Here is a 10,473-nt window from a genome sequence, read left to right on the forward strand (position 1 = left end):
CCGTAATCACACTGCTAACACTAACCTTGAATTATGACCAAAAAGCAAATGTTTGTTTTCATGACTTGTTACGATATGCCAATTTGACTTTGTGGAAGCCCCAGGGGTTTACTGCATGCCATCCAAACTTATTTGGCCCATGACACCATTTTGATATCTGAAAATTCTGGCACCCCAACCATGTGAAAAAAATGATGTAATTAATAGCCCATGTTTACTTTTTTTATTTATGTCAGACGTTTACACAACTTGGGTCAAACGTTTCAGGTAGCCTTCCACAAGCTTCCCACAATAAGTTGGGTGAATTTTGGCCCATTCCTCCTAGCAGAAGTGGTGTAACTGAGTAAGGTTCGTAGGCCTCCTTGCTTGCGCAAGCTTTTTCAGTTCTGCCTACAAATTTTCTATAGGATTAAGGTCAGGGGGTTTCTATAGGATTGAGGTCAGGGCTCCAATACGTTGACTTTATTGTCCTTAAGCCATTTTGCCACAACTTTGGAAGTATGCTTGGGGTCATTGTCCATTTGGAAGACCCATTTGCGACAAAGCTTTAACTTCCTGACTTATGTCTTGAGATGTTGCTTCAATATATCCACGTAATTTTCCTGCCTCATGATGCCATTTATTTTAAGTGCACCAGTCCCTTCTGCAGCAAAGCACCCCCACAACATGATGCTGCCACCCCCGTGCTTCACGTTGGGATGGTGTTCTTCGGCTTGCAAGCCTCCCCCTTTTTCCTCCAAACATAAGGATGGTCATTATGGCCAACAGGTTCTATTTTTGTTTCATCAGAACAGAGGACATTTCTCCAAAAAGTATGATCTTAGGGGCCTCTCGGGTGGCGCAGTGGTCTAAGGCAGTGCCACCAAAGACTCTGGGTTCGAGCCCAGGCTCTGTCACAGCCGGCCGCGACCGGGAGGTCCATGGGGCAACGCACAATTGGCCTAGCGTCATCCAGGTTAGGGAGGGTTTCGCCTCTCCTTCCTGAGCGGTATGATGGCTGTGTGGTCCCATGGTGTTTATACTTTATATTGAGGTCTTTGTTGAGTTCTTTTGATTTTTCCATGATGTCAAGCAAAGAGGCACTGCGTTCGAAGGTAGGCCTTGAAATACATCCACAGGTACACCTCCAATTGACTCAAATGATGTCAATCAGAAGCCATGACATTTTCTGGAATTTCCCAAGCTGAATTTTCCAAGGCACAGTCAAGTTAGTGTATGTAAACTTCTGACCCACTGGAATTGTGATACAGTGAATTATAAGTGAAATAATCTGTAAACAATTGTTGGAAAAATGACTTCTGTCACGCACAAAGGAGATGTCCTAACCGACTTGCCAAAACTATAGTTTGTTAACAAGAAATTTGTGGAGTGGTTAAAAAACAAGTTTTAATGACTCAAACCTAAGTGTATGTAAACTTCAACTGTATGTGAGAATGCTATTCATTGACTACAGCTCAGCATTCAACATCATAGTGCCCTCAAAGCTCATCACTAAGCTAAGGACCCTGGGACTAAATATCGCCCTCTGCAACTGGATCCTGGCCTTTCTGACGGGCCTCCCCCAGTTGGTAAGGGTAGGCAACAACACATCTGACACGCTGATCCTCAACACTGGGTGGCTCAGGGGTGCGTGCTTAGTCCCCTCCTGTACTCCCTGTTCACCCACGACTGAGTTGCCAAGCACGACTCCAAAACCATCATTACATTTGATGATGACACAACAGTGGTAGGCCTGATAACGATGAGACAGCCTATAGGGAGGTCAGAGACCTGGCAGTGTGGTGCCAGGACAACAACCTCTCCCTCAACGTGAGCAAGACAAAGGAGATGATTGTGGACTACAGAAAAAGGAGTGCCGAACAAGCCCCCATTAACATTGACAGGGCTGAAGTAGGGTGGGTTGAGAGTTTGAAGCTCCTTGGTGTCCACATCACCAACAAACTATCATAGTTCAAACACTCCAAGACAGTTGTGAAGAGGCCACGACTACACATTTTTCCCATCAAGAGACTGAAAAGATTTGGCATGGGTCCCCTGATCCTCAAAAAGTAATACAGGTGCACCGTCTTCTAGAGCATCCTGCCCAGTTGCATCACAGCCTGGTATGGAAACTGCCCGGCATCTGACCGCAAGGCGCTACAGGGTAGTGTGTACGGCCAAGTACATCACTGGGGCCAAAATGCCTGACATCCAGAACCTATATACTAGGTGGTGTCAGTGGAAGGCCCAAAAAATGATCTAAAACTCCAGTCACCCAAGTCATAGACTGTTCTCCCTGCTGCCGCATGACAAGCGGTACCAGAGCGCCAAGTCTAGGACCAAAACGCTCTTTAACAGCTTCTACCCCCAAGCCATAAGACTGCTGAACAATTATTAAAATGGCCACCCAGACTATTTACATTTACACCCCCCACCTCCCCTTCGTTTTTACACTGCTGCTACTCTGTTTATTATCTATGCATAGGCACTTGACAAATTACTTTAACTAACCTTTACCCACGCATATTGACTCTGTACAGGTATCCCCTTTATCTAGCCTCATTATTGTTATGTCATTTTCTTGTAACTTTTTATATTTGTTTTTGTTAATATTTTTAAACTATTTATCGAGTTGCTTAAGGGCTTGTAAGTAAGAATTTCACGGTAAGGTCTACTCTACTTGTTGTATTCAGCGCATGTGACAAATAAGATTTGATGTGACCTTGTTCCCTGTTGTCGTGAAAGCACCATTATCACCATGGTTGCCACAGCCACAAAGTCACAAACTCCGCCTATTTCTACAATTTATCTTCTTAAATTCAGATTTTAAAAAAAACTAACCTTAACCACACTGCTAAACTTAAATGAATATTACAACAAAAAATGACAATATAGACCATTTTGACTTTGTGGCTGTGGTAACTAGTGACTACCTCACATATAAATCAATGAGCCTAGTTATTGGGTTAGTTATAAAAATTAATCCCTGAACAGAGAACAACGCGACCAGCACAGAGTTTCTAAATGGTGCCTTCAAAGCACCTGGGAAAAATACGAGGTCAAATCATGACGTCAGTGATCTTCAGGTCGGAGGTCTAGAAAGAGGCCCAAATTGAAATTCTGAGTTGGATGTCCGTTCAAAACGATTTTCCCCAGTCGGAGCGCGGTTTGTTTTCGAGTTACCAGTTGTCTTGAAAGCACTTAAGTCGGCCATTTCCGAGTTGTTTTGGACGCGTCATAAATACTAACAGTATGTGGCGCCTCAGTGTTAACGTTCTGAATTTTCGCCATCGTTGACGTCTTTTGTACGTTTCGAAGTTCTCTCAGTTTGTGTGGTCAGTAAGTTTACCGACTTTCAAACAACACTTTGTTTTACTACAAGAACCTGAAGAGTACTGCAAACAAATATATACAATCTGATCCACTTAAAGCTTGACGGACGGTAAGTGTGTGGTTACAGTACTTAAAAAACGCCGTGTCAGACAGACCTTGTTTGTGCGCATTGCCAATGGGCTGTCTTAAGTAACGTTAGCCTGTGACGACCCAAGTAAAAAGGTTGGTCAGATTCTGTGCTTTACTCTACTCCGCTTCAAGTATAGCTAGCTACCTAACGCTAGCAAGGCTAATGTCGTTAGGCCTAGTTAGTTTGTCAACTTTCTCATTTGTTGGAACAGCTTAGCATTCCATGTAAGTACTCACGTGATAATTGATAATGCTAACGTTACTAAGTAGTTGGTGTTTTCGCCAACGTTATCTTTTATTTAAAGTTGGCAAGCAATGTTAATGAGTTAACCAACCACAGCCATAGACGCTGCCCATTTCTGCGACTTATCTTCTTAAAATCGGATTTTAAATTTAACCACAGTGCTATAGTAACCTTAAATAAAGACCAAAAAGCAACTAGTTTCACGATCTACTATATCCATTGATATGGTGTGATGGTAACTAGTGACAACCCTTTACTTGGGGATACTTCCTCAATTCCAGACTTGAAAGACAAGTTATTCTGAACTTCCATGACTAAATTAGTTGCATGGGGTTCGTTTGAGTTAAGAACATGCACCATTATTACATGAAATGCGTGTTGCTCCATGAAGCACTTAATCCAATGTGTACGCTGCCATCTTGTCTGTTTCAAATATTTTCATTGACAGGGCCCACACATTGTTGGTTTACTTTACACTTGTGTGTTTAAGGTAGTCGTTTTGGAATTGTTAGATTACTCGTTGGTTATTAATGCATTGTCGGAACTAGAAGCACAAGCATTTCGCTACACTCGCATTAACATCTGCTAACCATGTGTATGTGACAAATGTATTTGATTTACTTCATGGCCCAAAACATTTTCTCTAAGTTAGTAACGGAGCATTTTCTAAATTCATTCGAACCCCATGCAACCAAACATGGACGTTTATAGGTGTTGTCGGTCTTCCTAGTCGGGAATTGAGGAAGTATCGGCAAGTAAAGGTTAGTCAAATTCTTAGCTAAGGTAAAAACCAGGGCAGTACCGAATTTGTGATACTCTACCTACTGTGATTACGTACCAAACACTTAACAGACACACTGTATCCACTGAAATTAAGTGGACACTTTTGATGACGTTAGACGAGTATACACTTGCAGGGTGAGGGAGGAAGGATTTACTTTTTTAATGGACCGCCCTTGCCCGGAAATGCGTTAATCCCGCGATGATTGTTTTCAACCACCGGTACCTTGCGCATGCTTTATATGCTCTACAGTCAATTATGATTGCATGTTTGCTTACATTTTCTAAATAATTATTAATATATGCATACTATATAACTATCAAATTAATTAGCTAACTAACTTTAGCCTGCCAAGCTGGAACTTCTGAAGGAAAATGTTTTATTTCTACAGTTTTCAAAAGCTAACCAAAAAAAAACAATCACTTTTACGAGAAGTGTTTGAGCTGTCATGTGCATTAGTAGCACAATTTCTAACTTATTTACATTCATATTTACTTACATTTGAATGTTGACATCTCCATGTTGAGGTTTTGTCTGACTTTTCATAGCGGTTGTACAATCATTGCACATTTAATTATGGGGTGTTTCAGGACGTGTAGTGAACATAATTGTACACTCGCAATCTCGATCAAAAACGAGGGCTGAGGGGTTTACGTTGTGAACTTCCCTTGTATGGCCCGACATCCAAGATGGTGACGGGTATTCCCCCTAGGGCATAAGGGTGTATATTTTATGAGTTTGATACGCAGCATGTGTATGGCGGTATGGAATCATTCCTAAATCACTGTATAGCTACGGGCTAGCTATATTCTCAGACAATATTTTGGCGCCTAGATGCAGCCTGCTTTGAACAGCTGCACAAGAAATGTTCATGTTAAACAGATTTTTTTTTTTTGACAGACTCACAGCTGCAGTGGTGGAAAAAGTACCCAATTGTTATAAACGTGCTCTCACTGTCAACTGCGTTTATTTTCAGCAAACCTGAAATAAATTATGTTTTTTTTTTTTTTATGTATGAACAGAACAATATTCAACAACAGACAAACTGACCAAGTTCCACAGACATGTGACCCTGAACAAAGGGGGGTCAAAAGTAACAGTCAGTATCTGGTGTGGCCACCAGCTGCATTAAGTACTGCAGTGCATCTCTTCTTCATGGACTTCACCAGATTTGCCAGTTCTTGCTGTGAGATGTTACCCCACACTTCCAACAAGGCACCTGCAATTTCCCGGACATTTCTGGGGGGAATGGCCCTAGCCCTAACCCTCCGATCCAACAGGTCCCAGGCATGCTCAATGGGATTGAGATCCAGGCTCCTCGCTGGCCATGGCAGAACACTGACATTCCTGTCTTCCTGGAAATCACGCACAGAATGAGCAGTATGGCTAGTGGCATTGTCATGCTGGAGTGTCATGTCAGGATGAGCCTGCAGGAAGGGTACCACATGAGGCAGGAGGATTTCTTCCCTGTAACGCACAGCGTTGAGATTGCCTGCAATGACAACAAGCTCAGTCCGATGATGCTGTGACGTACCTCCCCAGAACATGGCGGACCCTCCACCTCCAAATCGATCCCACTCCACAGAGTACAGACCTCGGTCTAACGCTCATTCCTTTGATGATTATCACGAATCTGACCATCTCCCCTTGTAAGAAAAAACCGCGACTCATCAGTGAAGAGCACTTTTTGCCAGTTCTGGTTTGTGTCCATAGGCGACATTGTTGCCGGTGATGTCTGAGGACCTGCCTACAATAGGCCTACAAGCCCTCAGTCCAGCCTCTCTCAGCCTATTGTGGACAGTCTGAGCACTGATGGAGGAATTGTAACTCGGGCAGTTGTTGCCATCCTGTCCAGCAAGTGTGATGTTTGGGTGTACCGATCCTGTGCTGGTGTTTTTACACGTGGTCTGCCACTGCGAGGACGATCAGCTGTACGTCCTGTCTCCTCGTAGCGCTGTCTCAGGCGTCTCACAGTACGGACATTGCAATTTATTGCCCTGGCCACATCTGCAGTCCTCATGCCTCCTTGCAACATGCCTAAGGCACGTTCACACAGATGATCAGGGACCCTGGGCATCTTTCTTTTGGTGTTTTTCAGTCAGTAGAAAAGCCTCTAGTGTCCTGAGTTTTCATAACTGTGACCTTTTAATTGCCTACCATCTGTAAGCTGTTAGTATCTTAACGACTATTCCACAGGTGCATGTTCATTAATTGTTTATGGTTCATTGAACGGTGTTTAAACACTTTACAATGAAGATCTGTGAAGTTATTTGGATTTTTACAAATTATCTTTGAAAGACAGAGTCCTGAAAAGGGGACGATTCTTTTTACAGAGTTTACATGAGTGAAAGTATAGATACCTTTTTAAATAGAATGTTATTTAAGTTAAAGTTAGTCACTCAGTAAAAACTACTTGAGTAAAATTATTGGTTTCTAAATATCAAAAGTAAATGTAATTGCTTAAATTTACTTTAGTAGTAAGTTGTTAAATTTAAGTGTGAATTAGCAGGACAGGAAAATGGTCTAAGCGTTCAAAATGTAACGAGTACTTATGGGTGTCAAGGAAAATGTAAGGAGTAAAAAGTACATTTGTTTCTTTAGGAATGTAGTAAAGTATAAGTTGTCCAAAAAATGTATTAAAGTATAGATACCCCCCCCAAAATACTTGTTTTTACACTACTGCACAGATATGACGATGATGTCGCCAACAACTTATTCACTAGTGATGGTAATTTTAGCTAGCAAACGTTAGCTTATATTTATCAGGAGCATGTTCTTTAGAACCTAACTAGTTAGCTAAGGCAAGCCTTGCCACAAACAGACAGCAATAAAGAATACATTAGCAAGCTAACTAGATGCAACATTTTTAGATCACAAGAACCTGCTTTTATATTTGGTAAAGGAAATGTGCATGGCCTCAAGACAGAAGGCCCTTCCAAATGGGGATTGAGATAATGGAGGGAATCTGAAGAATAGGCGTAACTTACTCACTGAATGCTCAAATATTTATTTAATTGCTAATCTTTTGAAACCCAACATTCATTAAACCGACCTAATTAAAAACAGTGTTATTAATCAATGTCCTTTTGTGTATCCACAGACAATCTATGCAGAGTCCAGATTGGAGAGGGAATACATTGGTGGTGCCTGTCATCAAAAGCTAAAATGATCACCAGACGAAGAGGTCATTCAGACAACACTGATGTGGAGGAGCACACCTCAAATTGTCCTTTTGGAATTGAAGTCCCTGACTTTGAAACTGTACATTTTAAAACGAGTCCCTACGAAGACATTAGCTCAGAGAATGGGGATAGTACAGTCGGATTAGAGCTTGATGGTTTATTTGGAATCGACAAGTTAGACTGGACATTTGAGAAGGATGCCGTCTCCCCTCTTTTTGACATTGGATTGACCGAATTAGGTGTGGGTGACACAACAGATCAAGATTTTGGAATTGGCGCGTCCAGGACGCCATCGCCAGAAGGAATGTCTGCAGGTCAGAAAAGGAAGAGGAGAGAGAACCTGTCTGGGCGCATCATCAACAGGAACGCCATCGCTGCAAGAATGAATCGTCTGAAAAAGAAGGAATACGTAAACGGGCTGGAGAATAAAGTCGGGTCTCTGTCGTCAGAAAACCACATACTTAAACAGGAAAACGTCCAATTGAATAAGAGGGTGGAAGAGTTGGAAGATGAGTCGAAGTACCTGAGAGCTGTGTTGGCCAACGAGAGTATGTTAGCCCAGCTGTTGTCAAGGCTGAGCGGTGTGAATGGCATGAAATTATCTTCCTCGCTTTTCCAGGAGTCCAACAAGAACGAAGACCACGATTATGCCTTGCCTAGGAAACTTGTGAAGATGGAGAAGGAGACCTCTGGTGGCGTCTGTCTGCACGTGGACAAGAACCACGTCTCAGTGGAGTTCTGCACTAAGTGTGCAGAGAGTGCAAGCGCATCACTCAAAATGTAGGGTCGAGTACTTTTATCTGTTTTCAGATGTTGAGACTGAACCTGATTTAACCTCAGAGTAAAAAATATCAGGAGAATTTATGAACACTTAAAACTGTTTTGAGATCATTAGTTAAGAATTGTTGAATGAGCATGTGTGAAATCTTATGAAACCAATGATTATAAGAACACATTACTCGTTAAACCTTGTTGCCAGTTTTCTTCTAGGTGATGATTGTTCAACCATGCTGGATGAATGGGTTACAGAACGTCCCTGTCTGCTTGGCTCCATGGTAAGGATCTCTTAACAAGAAAAGCTGATCATTTGATATGTTCTCAGATGTTTTTCAAGGTTATTTCAAGTTTTAAAATAACTAGGTATACACTGGAACATATGTTTCTGTTTGTTTGAGTTGAGTAATTACTTCAATTTGTTACCTCAATTTTATATTAAACTCTTCTTTAATTAAGCTCTATATGCATTAAGAATTTAACCTGTAAATACAAATTGACTGATTTCACGCCCAAATATAAAGAAATGGTGGCTTTTTGAATTTAGTAGTCAAGTTTTATTTGATTTGAAGAAAAAATAAAAGGAGTACGGTGATGTTTCACAATGAGTTTTATAGTATTAGATTATTAGTTCATATTGCCTCTCTAACCAGAATGGGGGGAGAAACAACAAATATAGTTACCACAGTTTGTTTAGAAATGATCTCTTTGTGAAACATCACTATTCTGCTAAAGGATGTTTTTATTTAGCGACCCTATGTTTCTTTATTGCTGAAGTGGATTCTGCTGTCGGAAGCTGAAGAGGTGGAACTCGCTGCTGCCAACTTGGCCTGTTATTTTTTTAAAGGTAGTATAACAAATAGTGCAAGTGACTACCAGTATCCCACCACACATTTGAAAAAAGTAGTGAATTTAGAATATTGTGGATGACAAGTGTTCCACTACCTATTGCATTGACAATATCAGATGTTGTATAATAGTTTCTTCGCAAGTTTAACTTGACTTGTGTTGACACTTTTCAATGTAACACATTTGTAAAAGTATATTTTATTATTGATGTGGTGATCCTGATAGAAATGGACTTCACCAATGTTGTATAAACTGAGTCAGTATGTCTTGAAGAATTATGTATAATACAAGATTTTGTGCCAATCTCTAAACGAGATTTTTTTTTTAAGGAAGATTGGTTTTGATAAAGTAATTGACAATAAATCTTATTTTGATTATGCTTGCTTCAGTTATGTATTTTGTCTTGACTGTTGCTGTTTGTAATTGATATTAACCTTATTTTCTCTTTTCAAACAGCAAGCTTTTTCTGCAGACAAAGATCTATCAATTCCTCAACAAAATGGGGGGGGGGGGGGGATTGTTAATGGTTCCCAAACACGTGAGGCTTCATTTGAGCAGAGAGCTCATATTGTATATGCATACACTTATTCATCTGGTGTACTTGCTTTTGACATGCTGCTGCATTTAGGTATAATGTAATAGTTCACTCTCTTAAATTGGCTTCGGGTGTTCTCAGATCTCAAAATTAGTCTGACTGAATAAGTTCATGTCTAGCTATATGCCTGAAGCACAAATCTTGATAGAAAATACATGTGCTGTTCAAAATGATAAATACAGGTCATTTTGGATATCTTTCCCATTTTTAATTTGGAGTTGTGGCATAGAGTAGGATTTACACACCTGGTAGCGTAGGCCATTGACTCTTTTTGACAGACCACTTGAGGTCTGAATGTTCAACAAATAATGTAAGGAACTGTCACTCATACGTTTGTCGAGCTGGATGGCATGTCCTTAAAACAAGTCAAAATGAGGCTCAGTGTGTGTGTGGCCTCCACGTGCCTGTATGACCTCCCTACAACGCCTGGGCATGCTCCTGATGAGGTGGCGGATGGTGTCCTGAGGGATCTCCTCCCAGACCTGGACTAAAGTATCCGCCAACTCCTGTACAGTCTGTGGTGCAACATGGCGTTGGTGGATGGAGCGAGACATGATGTCCCAGATGTGCTCAATTGGATTCAGATCTGGGGAACGGGCGGGCCAGT

The 10,473-nt window shown here is 41.2% G+C and overlaps 1 protein-coding gene across 3 annotated transcripts; it reads left to right on the forward strand.

Moving 5' to 3' along the window:
• Positions 1-2,944: 2,944 nt before the first annotated feature.
• Positions 2,945-9,648, forward strand: crebzf (CREB/ATF bZIP transcription factor). Of its 3 annotated transcripts, none has more exons than XM_046305399.1 (4): positions 2,945-3,421; positions 7,567-8,428; positions 8,628-8,703; positions 9,200-9,648. In XM_046305399.1, the coding sequence occupies exons 2-4, from the start codon at positions 7,632-7,634 to the stop codon at positions 9,350-9,352; spliced, it is 1,026 nt and encodes a 341-aa protein (XP_046161355.1). In that variant the 5' UTR covers positions 2,945-3,421; positions 7,567-7,631; the 3' UTR covers positions 9,353-9,648. The 3 variants fall into 3 exon arrangements, with proteins under 3 accessions (XP_046161355.1, XP_046161357.1, XP_046161356.1); XM_046305400.1 differs by lacking the exon at positions 2,945-3,421 and adding an exon at positions 3,519-3,666; XM_046305401.1 differs by having other exon boundaries at positions 2,947-3,421; positions 7,567-8,703.
• The last annotated feature ends 825 nt before the right edge of the window (positions 9,649-10,473 follow it).

The sequence above is a fragment of the Oncorhynchus gorbuscha genome, linkage group LG16, assembly GCF_021184085.1.
Source record: "Oncorhynchus gorbuscha isolate QuinsamMale2020 ecotype Even-year linkage group LG16, OgorEven_v1.0, whole genome shotgun sequence".
In the NCBI taxonomy this organism is placed as follows: Eukaryota; Metazoa; Chordata; class Actinopteri; order Salmoniformes; family Salmonidae; genus Oncorhynchus; species Oncorhynchus gorbuscha.

What these genes read in the sequence shown, in the direction of transcription:
- crebzf (XM_046305399.1), top strand. Translation starts at nt 7,632, where the DNA reads ATGATCACCAGACGAAGAGGTCATTCAGACAACACTGATGTGGAGGAG. An exon ending in GCAAGCGCATCACTCAAAAT is followed by an intron (nt 8,429 to 8,627) that starts GTAGGGTCGAGT and finishes CCTTGTTGCCAG; the next exon opens with TTTTCTTCTAGGTGATGATT. An exon ending in CCTGTCTGCTTGGCTCCATG is followed by an intron (nt 8,704 to 9,199) that starts GTAAGGATCTCT and finishes TTATTGCTGAAG; the next exon opens with TGGATTCTGCTGTCGGAAGC.